We start from the raw sequence: 15,647 nt of genomic DNA on the forward strand, positions 1-15,647 counted from the left end.
GGGAAGAAGCAGTGATTATTAAATACTCAATAGAGATGGGACTTGGCACCTAATGGCTATTTGTGTAATGAGTTGTGTAAACTGCCTGCATTAGGAGCCGATTTAAATTCACTTATTAAAACAGTGCATAAAAGAAATGTAATCTTATAATTGCATCATCGGTTTGAAACAAATGAATGAAATGCGTTGGGAGTATCATTAAAATCAGATATTAGAACAAAGCGTTTAATACATGGAATTGAAAACCATGGCCCACTAGATATGAATAGACCTGGATTTGAAGGAGATATACATTGCAATTAGATTTGGCTTAGCGGCAAAAAGAATAGAAGGTTTGGCAATCAATTCTCACGTGTACAAATCTAGTTGTTATTCTGAACTAGTGCAGCAACTCAACAACCAATTTGCTTCTGTATTTCTAAATGACGGGTTAAAGTTAATGGTTGAATGTTTTATTTATTGAACTTATTAGGGGAAATGAAGGCAGCAAATGAATCGCCTGGCTCATTTAGTACCCTTGGGGGGGGGCTGGGTGCAAAGTGCAAGAATGGGTTTGGCACTCAAAGAGGAGGTAGATCCAGAAACAAGGTCTTGCACTTCACTGAATCCTTACAGCCCTTGTTGATTGATCTCGCTTTGCACTGACTTCATGATTATTGTAAATCAATAACTATGTAACTATGTAATTTACTCTGCACACAAGACATTGCTTCTGTACACTGTATATAGTATTTCATATATCAGAGGACAATGAACCCATTGCTAAAGAATCATTTCATGTTTAGAAGCGATCTACTTCTGAGTCTTTTATTAAAGGACCGGTAACATCAATAATATAAAATAAATAAAATTGTTAGTATAGAACGGAAAAAAAAACCCCACAAGGACAAATTAATCTTTTAAATCGCTAAGTCTTTTTTAAGAAATAACTTACCAAAACTCCGCTTGTGTCCCTCTTCAGAAAAGGTGATCCAGCGATCCATTGTGCAGCGCTTGATTTCTCCTCTCTGCTTTCCTTATAGGAGATAGCCGGGGAGGAGTAATCAAGCAGCGCATCATGGATCGTCACCTTTTCTGAAGAGGAGCACAAGCCAAGTTTTGGTAAATTATTTCTTAATAAAGACTTAAAAGTTTAATATGTCTTTGTGGTTTTTTGGGGTTTTTTTTTGTTCTACACTAATGAAATTTTTTTTTTTTTTTAAAAATTGATGTTACTGATCCTTTAAGAAAGTCTTGTCTAAGGCAAGAAGTAGGCAGTTTTAAGCCAAAAAGTGTGTTATATAGGTTATAGGCTGAGTGATTTTCTATGACAGTTTGTTTTCTGTCAGGATTCCCTGATTAGTATTATGTAGCTCATTTCTCTGGCAGGCAGAATAAGGCTCATAAATACTAACTCTAACTCAATTTTCAGAACATATGTCAGCAATGATTTCAATTCAAACTACTGTACAAACTACTGTACAAACTACTGTACAAACTATTCAAACAATATATATATATAAATGGCCGGGTGCTAACCAAATTCATGAATAGCAGTCCAGTGAAAGTACTTACGGCAATGACCCTTCAGGGGTATATCAAAATATTTTTATTAGTGCATGCACTAATAAAAATATTTTGATATACCCCTGAAGGGTCATTGCCGTGAGTGCTTTCACTGGACTGCTATTCATGAATTTGGTTAGCACCCGGCTATATATATATATATATATATATATATATATATATATATATATATATATATATATATATATATATATAATGTATGTATTACTGTATTAGCAACATGCCATAAGACAGGCCTGCAGTTAGAAGAGGTGAAGAAAGTCAAGGAAGGGAAGGATTTAAAGGGTACAAGTACATTTAACGCCTTTCTGATTTTCTGATTTTTAAGTGTTGTGAGGTATGTTTAATGACTAATAGAAGCCATAGGGGAACTGACGCTTGCTCCATCTAAGGATATACAGGCGCAAACATGGAAGGCTTTGGGAACACCAAACGTTTCCCCTTTAGGGCACTTACTCACGGGCGTTTTGCAGGAGTAAACGCGCTGAATTCTTTCCAATGCGGCTGTACTCAGACAGATGCATGACTGAACGCCTAAAACCGGAACGCAGGGGAGCACAGCTTCAACTGCCCGTGAGTAAGGGCCCTTACATGTAACTGAAATAGAGCATTAAAGCAAACTACAATACAACCCCAGAAGTGGAAATCTCCTGAGCTGTGCTCCTCAGTGTTCCCTACTTGGAGGCACTGCACTGTAAATCCCAGTTCCCAGTACTTTTCAAATGCAAAAGAGACTCAGGGCCCTGGATTGCCAAGGGTTAATTGCTATTTAAAGAGATAGTAACCAAATTAGGGTTATATTTTCGTATCCAACAAACCAGCAGAAGTATAGTATGATAAGACAAGATTACGCACGATTAATATGCTAAGTATACTAGGTATAGTAACCCCAACCTGCAATAATACAGAATTGAACATAAAGGCATATAAACTTTACTGAGTAAAAATACAGTATTATCCTGAAAATGCACATAGGTGAAGCAATGTAATGCTAACCTGCAATGATACAGCATTAATATATTAAGCATACCGGGTAAAGTCACCTAAACTACTAATAGAAGAAGAACATAGCATAGCAATGATAACCTGCAATACTTCATTATTAATAAACTGAACAGCAGAAATATAGCAAAGCAATACTACAGTATCCATACTGATCATAGAATTGTAGTGTTAACCTGTAATACTGCAGTATTAATATAGTGAACAGTGGAAACCTAGTATAGTAAAATTAATCTCTATTACTGCAGTATTAATATACTAAACACAGTAGGTACATAGCATAGCAATGATACATACCTCCCAACTGTCCCATTTTTCGCCAGACAGTTCAGATTTTGACAGCTCAACCGGCAGTCCTGTCTCTCTCTTTGATCTCCTGCACTGAACAGCCAGAAAATGATACAGAGTTTCTAACTTAATTGGCTTTTGGCAGAGAGCCCAGAGTGCACTTTTAAGATAAGCAAAGAAACAATTGTAACAGTTTATGATAAGCAAGTCTATTGGGGAAACAGTGACGTGCAGATTAAAGGGCAATTCAGCTTCATTAGCAAAACTGTAATAACACCTAAAAACCACAAAAATGTGTTCAAACTTTTATAACCTGCTGCATTTTGTATAATGGTAATTAGGGATGTGTCATAATATCACCGTTGCCAATTTTTCAACATGTTGGGATGTATGGCAATAACCTGCATAACTGCAGTATTAATATACTGAACATAACAGGAATATTGCACAGCAAGGACAACCTGAACATAGTGGAAACCTAGTATGGTAATGTTAATCTGTAAATCTGTAATACTACAGTATTAATATACTGAACACAGTAGCAACATAGCATGGCAATGATAACCCACAAAACAACAGTATTATATACTGAACATAGCAGGAATATAACATAGCATTTGGCTGTCTTTTCCACATCGGGTCAGTATTACTATTAATAGTTTAGTGGAGTTTTGTCATTTAGACTGTGGAGTACTTTTGTAAAAAGAGAAGACTTTTGCATTTTAACTTCCCCATGCAACAGTAACAGCAAATTCAGCACTAGTCTTGGCCACAAGCAAATAGGAGAGTTGCAGTTGTGCAGTCAGTATCTGGCTCATAGTAGAAGTGTTGACTTTCCCAACTCTGCGAGTGGATTCAATCAAGTCATATTCAATCAAGCCATAATGGAAATAACCAGGTTATTAGACGTTTCTTTCTTAAGGGGAATGGTACAGATACAACTTACCTGATTCCCCCAATATTTGCACTCATTTCCACCACCTCACTAACCCATAACCTTAGTTTGGCAGCATTTTTGGGCTTTGCATTTGCAACGATCAGCAGCCAGAGGGGATAGGAAGAAAATCAGCAGATAGGAAATAAATATAAAGAGATGCCAGTGATCCACCCTATAAACCCTTTAAAAAGGGAATTGTCCAGCCATAATGGCACAAGCCTAAATGTTTCTGCAATGGAACCTTTTAGTCCCAGCTCCTAACAGGGACAGCCAGAATACAAGTGCAACACAGTGTTTATTTCCATTGCCCTTCAGAGAAAGAGGCTGAACTTGCTCAGATGTGACTTCCCAAAACGACAGAACTAGGTAAGTTGAAAAGAAAAATTCTAGCCTGAAAACAAGGAGCCATCAGCTTCAGCACAGAAAACAAGACTCTCTCTTGAGGTGAAGGGGTTGATCTATATAGAAGTCTGTTTGCTTAATTATTGTTTTAATTCTGTCCTATCAGCTATCAGTGGCGGGAATAACCCATGAGTGAATGCTGAAATGGATGGCCAAGGAAATACACATTTAGCTCATGAAATACTGAGCTGCAGAAAATCCTCTCTCATGGCATGCCAGCCTCCATTATTACATTTCTTTTTATTCATTGAGAATAGTGATGATGATCCTAAACTGCTGCAACTTTTAATTGTTCCTATTGCTTTAAAGGGGAGCTCCAACCTAAATGTTTTCTTTAGCAAAATGAAAGAATTATTTGAAGTTATTTGTAAATGCAAATCCTTTTGAAATCTGCCTCTGCACTGCTGGTTCTGACTGCTACGACAACGTAGCAGAAACCACTGAAGAGACTTGGAGGAAAACCAACTGCTGCTACTTTGTTCAGAGATTTATATCCAGAAATGCAGAGAACATGAAATAAATAAACAAGCCCTGATTTCCATTTCATTAATATTTCAAATTGCTTTAAAATCAATAAAAATTAGGAAGTTGCTTAGAATTACGGTACATTTTCTTGTCAAATTACACATTTCATGTTGCAAATATGAATTCAGTAGAAAGTGCTGCACTGTCAGTACTTTGCACTTTAACCCTTTAGTAAACAAGGCCTATTCTAGTCTATGGGTCTACTAAACCTGTAATATTATGGGCTGTGTTGGTGAGTGAATGGCTGGCAATATGAATTTGGGAATTAGGGTGAATATGGTGAAAGAGTGCCATCTGGTGGTGGGGACTCTGCAATCACGTACAAATAAGACATGAATGCACATTTATACATGGCTCACATATCTGACTTTTTCTGGAATCAATCATCAATTAAATAAATCTTTAAAACTATCAAGTGTATAGTTATATGTTCATTCCACATGTAGCTTTAATGTAGTCATTTGTAGCTTTAATGCAACCGATTCATCGGATATCAACTGCAACGGAGGGAAAAGAGGGGTTTGTTTAAACAGAGCTGGGTAGGAATTATCCTCATCAGAGGGGGTTGGAGGGTGTAAAAGTAGTTTATAATAGTAGAAAATACTGTGAATGAAAAGAATAGGCATCGGTGCATTAAATATTAGTTGAAAAGTCAGCTGCTGTCAAGTTTAAGGGGAACGTTGCACAATGTGTTTAGGGGCTTTGGTTCTGGCATTTTCTTGCAAACCAGAACTGGAATCTATAAGTGTCCTAGATTTTACCATCACTGGCAATTATGCGACGAGCATTTTATGCAACGAGCATGTCCTCCATATCCATGAAGAAAGGAGTTACATGAGGCAACTTTATATTATACACAATGTGTTCCCCCAAGTGGGCTGTATATTATTGTTTCTTCTATGCTCCTGGTGCATCTCCAACTGCCACATGAGACTTTGGTAAGATTCATTGTTCATGCTCACACATACAGCTAGGAGCATTAGATTCGATTTTGACTTCATACTGGCTCTCATGAAACCATGCTTGAATTAAACTGGCATTACTGGAATAGGAGACCCTTCCTCTGACAACGTTAATGTCTAATTAATGTCATTAATACCATTGTTGCAGCCGCTGGATCTGGGATTGTACCATTCCCTTTGGCTTTGACATTATTTTGTCCACCTGCTGTATATGACATGTAGCAAACATTTTAAGATTCCTGCATTCCATTCAAATGCATAGAAAATAATGAATTGCCTGGTGCAGAGTGTTAGCTCCAACGATAAAGTTGAAGAATAGAGCCCAAACCTCCTAAAAACAGTTCTATACTGTGGAACTAAGGGCAGATTCGGGGAGATTAGTCACCTGACGACAAATCTCTTCTTCGGGGCGACTAATCTCCCCGAACTACCTTCCCGCCAGCTAGAATGAAAATGACCGGTGGGATGGCACTCGAATCGATTCGTTTTCCGAAGTCGCCTCACGAGGAAACTTCAGGCGACTTCGGAAAATGAAGCGCTCCGAGTGCCACCCGCCAATTCAGGGAGATTAGTCACCCCGAAGAAGAGATTTGTCACCGGGCAACTAATCTCCCCGAATTGCAGCGTGTGCCTCTGCCCTAAATGGATAGAACAATATAAAAGCCTGGTAAGAGATGCCACTTAGCTAACAGAAAGATTAAGGTTTTTAGGGCCTTCAATTCTTATCAACTACCCCTGATGTGAACTATTGCATCCAAGCCTACAGCCAGCGACTGTTCCCAATTACATGTGAATAATAAGCAGCAGGGCACAACTTGTGGCTACTCACCTATGTGACATTGCACATAGGTGACTGTACACTGAAATATCTAGTCATACACGTTTAGGTTAAATATATTAAGATTTTAATGAAAAGGTGCTGAACTATAGAAAAACTGCAATCATTTTAAGACTCAATAAGCTGATTATAGCACAAAACCTACAAGAATAAAAGGGGATTCTCTAGAACTGAAGGTCTCCCCTCCTCAAGGAGATTTCAGTGAAGTCACAAGCAAATAAGGACTTTATCTTCAGCCCTTTAGCTACAGATCAAGAATGGATTCCAAAGGCAAAATGTTCCTGAATACAAACTCATTCAGGCGCCACATCTTTCTTCTGTAGTTAAATAGATACACAATGGCGCAATTAGTAGCGTTGAGGCATTGGTAAAAATTGGCAGTACTGAGCAACACAGAACCATTGAACACATCATACAAGGCACGCCACTTCTGATTCATCCGCACCACTGCCAACTGCTTGGCTTTTATCTCTGGCAAGACACGAGGAATTAGCTCTTAGTATAGTGGGTTCTTCAGCTGGTGAAGAAATCGAATTACGATGTCTTGCAGTGTCTGAGGAGAGCAAGAGAAATGTTTATTATAGAACACAAGTATACATAGAGCAATAGTCAGCCAGGCACAATGCCTCTCATGCTCATACTAGCGAGTAAATCTTCCTTAAAATTCCCCTATAGCGCCTTTGGTCCCCCAAACTGACCATGCAAAGGAATTCTTCATACAAACACCATCTTACGGTTACCTAACATAGAGTGATGACTGGAATTTTGCTTTGGAAATTATACCACCCCCTTAAGGATCCCTCGACCACGCTGTCACCATTAATAAATATATATATTTCTCTGAAATAGAAAGCTACCCTCTCCTGCGCTTCCATTTCACTTGTCCCCTTTCCAGTGGCCTTTCAGATGCTAAATTCCCACTATACCCACACCAAAGGTAGAAAAATACATTGCTGGAAATACATAGCGTCATTCATAGAGTTTCTCTCCCTAACATCTAAATCTGTGTATAAATATGGTGCTAAAAGAAAACAAAGGGCCAGATTTAACACCAGGAGAATCATGGTATGTTTCTGAAACAGAAAATCAAAGCTAAACCTCTATTCCCCAAGCTTTACGGTACCTGCGGCTTACAGTGCTCCTCTATCCAGGCAAATACACAAGCAGACAGCTCTTGGAAGCTGTTCACAGAAACAGTAGAATTAAAGGTGTGAAAAAGGGAATCCATGATGCCTTGGAACACTCTGAATTTCATCTCATCTGGAACTTGATCTGTGCCCTCGTGGAGATTGTTTTGATGAGCCTTTACAATCTGCTCATAGTTTCTGTAAGATGGGATGATGATATATTATTAATAGAGAAGAAGAAATTACTGAATCGTGTAAAAACATTTGCAATCTGATGGTGGAGCTAAACAAAGGGCATTTTTTGCAGGGTGGATGTCAGCAAGAGAGTGTACTAAATGTTTCTATGCATCTCTGCTATGATTTCATAGATCTTTCAAACTTTTCTTTAACGGAAAAGGAAACCCTGATTTCCCAGGACCAATATGTTAGTCACTCCGCAATGAATCCAATTCATGGGCTGATGCATCATCTTGGGGTGAAGTGCTAACATGGTACTGCTAAATCGCCAAAAGAAGTAAGTAAGATGGCAACACAGTGCTGTTAGTTTTTCCCAATAGGAGCACCAGCACTACGGAGAGTCTGACATAGGATGCCTGGGTAAGAGTTTATATGTCACAATCACTGGGGGGGGGGGGGGGTCACCACCTTCACAGTGAGCGACAAATCTTACCATGTGCTTTTGCCCTGCATACTGATCAATCCTACTTAGATTTATGCAGGAGGATTATCTGTGAACCTTTAATCTAATTATCTGCCTCACAAAGACCAAACATGGAGCAGCTTCAGTTTCTTGGTTTAGCTCAAAACAAAAACCATTGGAGTGTGTTCACCACAAGCTCTATTCATTGCATTCATGTTGAACAAGGGGGCATAATGGAACCAATTTTCAAGTTTATTCACCCCTCCATATCCATATAAATTGCAACTGATATCTTACGATTTCATAATCTGCAAAGCCATGACCTCCTTCCGTAGTGTGGACACATCATCCTCCTGCTTCTTCTTCTCCTTATTCAGGAACTGGATATAATCTATGGCTGTAGGATTACAATAAGAAAATGGATTACAACAATTAGCTTCCTAATATTGTGTTTTTCCCATTATTCCATTTATTCTTGCTCCCCTATGAATCGCCACCTCTCTCCCCTTTAGTTGATCCCAGCAGAAGCACCCCACTCTGTTTTGAACGGAGGAAATAAAATGTCTCTACATTTTGCTAACCTCCATGGGTTTATGGACTGCACTTATTATATATGGACTGCTCTTATATAAGACAGAGACTGCTTCCACAACAGGAAGGAGGAAAAACACTTACTCTTCTGCAGAACAACAGCCTTGCTGAGTTTTTGTGTCCCAATTGCGATGTCTTGCTGCTGACAAGTGGGCACAATGCACTGCAAATCATCGTAACCTTTCTGTGGGAAAGAAACAGAAGCCATTGTCGTGGGGAGAACCCCAGAAAGAACCCTTTATCAGAAATCCAGTATGAATAAACAATAAAGAATAATGTCTCCTTTAATGCATACTTGGCTCAGCCTTTTGAAGTCAGTTATGATTTTTCGTATGTGCACAGCACACTCACCAGGGCCCACAAACTGGATGAAACCCTCCAAATCTTGATGCCCCCTACTGGTCAAGCAGTACACAGAACCCTTTTATATGATACCATGTTAATATAATCTTGCCCTTGAAGATACATTATGTCTAATAATCAGTCCACTACAATGTGAAAGGCTACAGCAAATACAACACAGCTACGAAGGGTCACACCATGCCCCACACTGACTGTAGATACAAGCCCCCCTGCTGCTACTGTTATATCTACAGTGACAGCCCCCAAAACAAACTAGAAAATAATACCTTGCAGTTATAGCTTCCATACAATTTCCCTGTATGTACCCATCACTTCTTACTTTGATAGCATCTCTCCTCTTCTGCTCGGCCTGTGTGTGCGCCCGTCTTCGCCGGTCCTTGTAGTCATTCTTTATGGTCTCTTGGCGATCATCACTGTCCTCGTCATCTGAGGTTAGGGAACAAGCATTGTCCATCATGTTGCAGGCTACAGAGATGGTGGGGCACATAGATGCTTTTTAACACCATGATAAGCCAAACCAACCAATCAGAGGGAGCACTGCACAGGGCTACATTAAACTAGTAGTTCTACAGGAAAACACAGGTTATTAATTTCAGCCCAGAAAGTGGTGCAATTGCCATTCCACAATTTGTGGCCAAACCCAGCTTCCGTCTGATGACATTGGGGGCCGAGCAGCAAACTCATTATAAGACAGGGTCACTGTTATCAGTTGTCCTCCAGACTATTGGGAACTGAGAATTGGCAAACCATGTAAAGTACTGTATAGTACGTGGGAGCTGTACATGTGAAGCCATAGCTTGTAAATTATGAGGTACTCACAGATGTGATTAGGTCTTCCAACAGCACCTATTTTTTGAATACTGTGTTTGAAAAATATCTTTTGTTTTTCACAATGAAATAAGTATTTTAAAATCTGGAATGCACTAGAATAACAACCTAAAATGAAGTGAACACTTAAAGGGTGAAGGGATATGCTAATCTTCTAAAAGAAAAGGAAATTGGAATCGGTTGAAGCATTTACCTGTGTTAGGTACGGACGACGCGCTGGTGGATCCAATGCTGTTTGCTCTGGACACTAAACTTCCCTTCTGCTCCATGATATCAACTGCAAATAGAAAAGCAGATAAAAAAAAAGATAAACAAATCTGGTGCAATCCAGTTCTTATAGTATCAACAAACTGATTGATTATTGCAACAAATGTCATGTATTTATTAAATAGCATTATACTTCCACTTAGGAGAAGCTAACCTTAGAATTAAACATCTGCAGAAACCCACGGCAACCAATAAGAATGTTTTAATTTAAACAAGGGACCAGTAAATGCTACCTGCTTATTGGTTGCTATAGGTTACTGCATCTGGGCAAACCTAGTGTCTTTTATGACGTAACCCCATTAGTATGAGAAAGACGCTGCCGTTTTGAAACAATTTATATATATTTTTTTGTAAATTTCAAGAAAATGTTGTCTTGGAAAGAAAACAAATCAATATGTCTGTAGTTTACCTTAATTTCCTGACCTGCAATATGAACTGTCAGTGTGCACGCCACATGTGTAGTATAGGGAATAACAGATAATCCCCCCATTGTGTTTAACACGAATACTGCCATGGTATGAAATCTTATAATCCTTTAAATCAGGAAGGAATTCACAGATACGCCTAAAATTCACTTGTCACTCACTTACTTCCTCATAGCTCACTTACACCCCGTCGACTACAATTGCTAACATTTAACTCTGCAGAAAAACCACCGAATCTTCTATATAAAGAAGAATGATGTGACCCGGGTTAGACACTTGCAGGTCATGGTGCAGCTCCTAGGCATCCCTTAAACACATTTAAACAGAACTAATTGCTTTTTTAAAACAATTATTTTTATTGGGTTTTTAAAAAATAAAATTAAAAGAAAGAAAAAAACAAATGATAACAAATCAGATAAATAATCAGCATGAAGTACGGAATTCGGATGTACATACGAAAGTAATATACACTGTATGTGATAAAACATGATGCAGTTCTATTGATTCAAAGATAATCCATGTCAACGATTAGTTGTGAGCAGTTGCCGCCGATTATTTATTATATTAATTGATTTAATACACTTAATCAACTGGTTAAAGTCAAACTACTGTTGTTCTTATTAATTTATAGTAAAAAAGAAAACTTTGCGTCCTATAAATAAGGAGAGTTGAGTTCTCCCATGTGTTTGGGAAATGGTCATCTATCCAAATAGACCAATTTTTTGGGGCAGCCTCTCTTGATATTCTATATAGGGCAAAGTATTGATAAACTAGGTCAAGTCTTGGCAATGATGGAGGCGCTAGATTCCATTTCCATCTCATAGCGATCAATCATTTGGTCTGTATAAACAAGTCAGCAGGTGTTAAAGGAGAACTAAACCCTAAAAATGAATGTGGCTAAAAGTAGCATATTTTACAAACAGAACTTATTGCACAAGGCTAAAGTTTGAGCTTGTCAATAGCAGCAATGATCCAGGACTTCAAACTTGTCACAGGGGGTCACCATCTTGGAAAGTGTCTGTGACACTCACATGCTCAGTGGGCTCTGATTGGCTGTTGAGAAGCTAAGCTTAGGGCTCGTCACTAATTATCCAGCAGCAGAAAATGAGCTTCCCTGGCTGTAATATAAGCTGATGCTACAGGTTTGCTGATTATTCAATTCTGATGCTAATTGCACTGGTTTCTGTGCTGCTGCCATGTAGTAATTATGTGTATTAATTACTAATCAGCCTTATATTGTGACATTTCTATTCTATGTGTACTGTATATTGTGAGTGGCTCCCTAAGCTCAGTAAGTGACAGCAGCACAGAGCATGTGAATCAGTGAATCAGCAGAAAAAAAGATGGGGAGCTACTGGGGCATCTTTGGAGACACAGATCTTTACTGCTAAAGGGCTGTGGTTGCCTTGGGCTGGTACAAAAGCACAAAACATCATGTACAATATTTCTAACTACTTCTTTAGTTACGCAGAACTAATGTAACTGTCCATGAAACAGGAGACAATTGAAGGGGAACATGGAATATCGGAGACTTTGTTTGGACCCCGATGATTGAAATGTTTTGGCCCTTTAGCAAAGTGACAGCAAGTGTCAGTGTGATCATAACTATATCTCTATGTACAGCCTGGAGGGCCTGTGAGTGAACCTTTTGCACAGACATTTAAAGCCGAATTAATGTAAGGGTTTGATTTTGGGAAGAACATGAAGAGATAATATGATCTGCAGGATCCCCAGTGCAGAGGTGGCGAGTTCTAGTTGTGCAACTACAAACGCAGAGAGGGAAATAAAAAGAGAAATGTAAAAGTCTTACCTGGGCTCACATTCTGCCATAAGGAATTGATCAGGCTGGAGAGGAGACAGAGAAGGAGGGAAGGGACAATACGTCAATTCTCTGCTAATGACATTAATGCCAATAAAGGAAAGGATTGGGGGAGGGGCAGAGTCTAAAAGTAACCCTATCCTTGCCGTCCCACTGCCTCCCCCAATCACTGTCTCCCCCAATCACTGTCTCCCTGAATTCCTGCCTCACACGGGCCACAGCGTCTCATCAGTAACAGGCAGTTCCCCAAAAGCAGGAGGCGGAGCCATTGGGCCTATTTCTATGAAGCTCTGGTTCACGTATATAAAACAACCCCACAAACTCCCCGGTTCTCATATCACAGCCCGCGGATTAAAAGTCCCGCAACCCACCGCTCCTCGTCTCCTACCGAACAGCTCTTCCAGAGTTTCCTCACAAGTCTCGCGAGATGAGACTGTGACGTACGACTACAGGTTACGCAAGCGTTGTGGTGTCATGGGAAACGTAAGCGCCTGACAGTACTTGGGAGTGAGGGCTCTCCAGTCAGTGGGCGTTCCCTCTATATGTCATTCTCTTCTCACAGGCCCTACTTTTGTCATGGAATAAAACAGAAACAAACTCTATGTTGGTGTTGGCTGCCACTAGTAATGTTCCCCTACACAGTCTATACTCTCCCAATGTTTCATCCAAAATAACTGTTATTCCCTGTGGCAGGAAAAATAAAAACAAAAAACTCTCTTTCTTTGTAAACTTTCCTTTTCTGAATCCAAAAAATACTAATCAGTGTTAAATTATTCAGCAAGAGGATGTTCTATTCTGATTTCTGCCCAACACTAAAGCTGTAACAAATCCACTGTATTAGGCTTCTGCCCAATCCCCCCATTCCTTCGGGACACAATCCGCTTAAATTAAATAAAGGGGGAAAGTAGGCTTGTCACCTGGTCTGTCTTGTATTGGCCCATAAATATGTTGGTTATAATATATATTAATGTTATCAATAGGGAAATATATAGGAAAGCCGGTATTCTTTTCCGGAAAAGGTGTCAACCCGAGGAGAAAGTAGCGTTGCCACATGTTCAGTTTGGATCCAAACAGTTGGGTTTTTGTAAGGCCTGTTGGGGTCTGAACTTTCTGTTCTGTTTTCAGCCTTATCAAAACCGAACAATAATCAATAATACTGTACATGAAAAGCATTTAAATACTAACATACTCACCTTTATCATTATTACAGATACAAAAAAAAGCAAATCAATCAAAAATAAGTGTTTTTTTTTTAACTGAGCATTTCTGTATTTCAGAGCTTTCTGGATAACTGATTTCTGTATAATAGATCACATACCTGTAATTAAAGGATTGGGCTTAATCATCAAGCAGAATATAGGGTTGCCATTAGGGCATCAACACTTTAAAACATGGGATAGAAATCCAGCCAGTTGCATCAGGGCGGGAACTAGGGTTAGGCAGAGTAGGCACGTGCCTAGGGCGCAAAGCTGAGGGGGCGCCAGGCACGTACCTGCTCTATCGCCTACCCCTTGTCTGGTCCCGTCTCTCCCCGACTGCCACTGGTGGCTTGCGCTTCTGCGCATGCGCGAACACATTTTGCGCACATGCGGTGGAGCGAAATTTCGCGCATGCGCGCTGGCAAAAAAATTCACAAGTTTTGCGCATGCGCAGTCAAGCCCGCACAGAGCCGGCGCCGTGGCCCGCCAGGTTGCTTAGGGCGCCTGCCCGGGTTGGCCCGGCTCTGAGTTGCATCTAAGTGATGCAATAACCTTGCCCTGGTGTCATAACTCCACCAACATCATTGTGCCCACCTCTGATGTCATCATGCCTGTTCCTACATCACTGCTTCACCCCCAATGTTATCTGCCCTGCCCCCATGTTCAGGTTTAGCCATCAGCAAAGGTGGCAACCCTAGGGGCAAGAGACTGACATGCACAGTGCGCAGTAAAGGAACTTTTCAATTCCATGTTTATGTGATGATAAGTCATGTGATTTTTCCAGATTCGGCTCAGTCGGGCACATGGATTCAGCCAAATCCCAGATTCGGTGCATCCCTAGAACAAATGAATTTTGGTAACTTGGATAGTTATGAATATAGAACACCATGTTGGCTGCTCTAAATGTTCTAATGCTGCAGTACCAAACTAAAAGCAGAGTCAAGGCTTTATAGTAACCCCTAATAAAGCTTGGGCTAACCCTAACCCTAATAAAGGTTCAGCATGAGATTGTGGGTCATAAGATGGCCATACCTTATTATAAGTTCTGCTTATTGGGCAAGGGGGTCAAACGAGTGGATCAGCACATAGAGGTGAGCAATATTGGAATGATCCCATTGTTTGGCCCTCAGTGTTATAAGTGTTATATTCCATTGGATGGCATAGGAATGGGGTATGAGCTGCTAACAGAGAAGAGGAAGATGAACTGAGAATAAGTGAGAAGGAAAACTGGTTAAATGGGACAAATAGCAAATTAGTCAGGAATGGAAAACAGAGATTAAATAGGGACCGTGGGAAGGGAAAAATATTTTTATTTCAGCCACATAGGTGCTGATGGCTGGTAGGACTAGTAGAGTTGGAGTAGATGATGTGGTTGGTGGAGGAGCTGATGATACAGTAAAGTGATGTACAAAGCTGGGTTAAGTAGATGTTACAGATGTTAAAGTAGATGGATAGGATTAACTAGTTGCTGTGTTAGATGGATATGATGGTAAGGGCATCTTATCTGGCCAAGATAGATGGAGCTGGTTGGAGCAAAGCTGGCTGAGATCATTTGGTGGATCGAATAGGTTAGAAAATTTCTGTCGACTGAGGGTTATATCTCTGCATGTATTGCCGATCGTACGATTTTCAATGGGAGACTGTCACTAGCTTTGTCCATCGTACGATTACTGTCAGGGGCAGAACATCGGCTGATCTGTTCTTTAACTACTTTATTTGGTCGGAATGGTAAGACTTTGATCTGAATGGTTAGTGGCAGGTCGGGAGGTGGGAAAGTCCGATCGCACATTGATTTGTACGATCGGATCTTTGCGTCTGTGGCCAACTTAAATAGCAGGGCAGATGATGCAGATAGTATGGCCAGATAC

General features: G+C 40.0%; 1 protein-coding gene across 4 annotated transcripts; it reads right to left on the reverse strand.

Annotated features, from left to right (window-relative positions):
• Positions 1-6,570: 6,570 nt before the first annotated feature.
• On the reverse strand, positions 6,571-13,086 carry mlx.L (MLX, MAX dimerization protein L homeolog). 4 transcript variants are annotated; one of them, XM_018234672.2, is made up of 8 exons: positions 12,969-13,086; positions 12,572-12,606; positions 10,263-10,346; positions 9,561-9,706; positions 8,963-9,062; positions 8,585-8,684; positions 7,644-7,845; positions 6,571-7,073 (listed from the first exon to the last, which is right to left on the reverse strand). In XM_018234672.2, the coding sequence occupies exons 3-8, from the start codon at positions 10,336-10,338 to the stop codon at positions 7,017-7,019; spliced, it is 681 nt and encodes a 226-aa protein (XP_018090161.1). In that variant the 5' UTR covers positions 10,339-10,346; positions 12,572-12,606; positions 12,969-13,086; the 3' UTR covers positions 6,571-7,016. The 4 variants fall into 4 exon arrangements, with proteins under 4 accessions (XP_018090161.1, XP_018090164.1, XP_018090163.1 ...); XM_018234675.2 differs by having other exon boundaries at positions 9,561-9,667; positions 12,969-13,085; XM_018234674.2 differs by having other exon boundaries at positions 9,561-9,667; positions 12,952-13,074.
• Positions 13,087-15,647: the final 2,561 nt, after the last annotated feature.

The sequence above is a fragment of the Xenopus laevis genome, chromosome 9_10L (genome assembly GCF_017654675.1).
Source record: "Xenopus laevis strain J_2021 chromosome 9_10L, Xenopus_laevis_v10.1, whole genome shotgun sequence".
Taxonomy (NCBI): Eukaryota; Metazoa; Chordata; class Amphibia; order Anura; family Pipidae; genus Xenopus; species Xenopus laevis.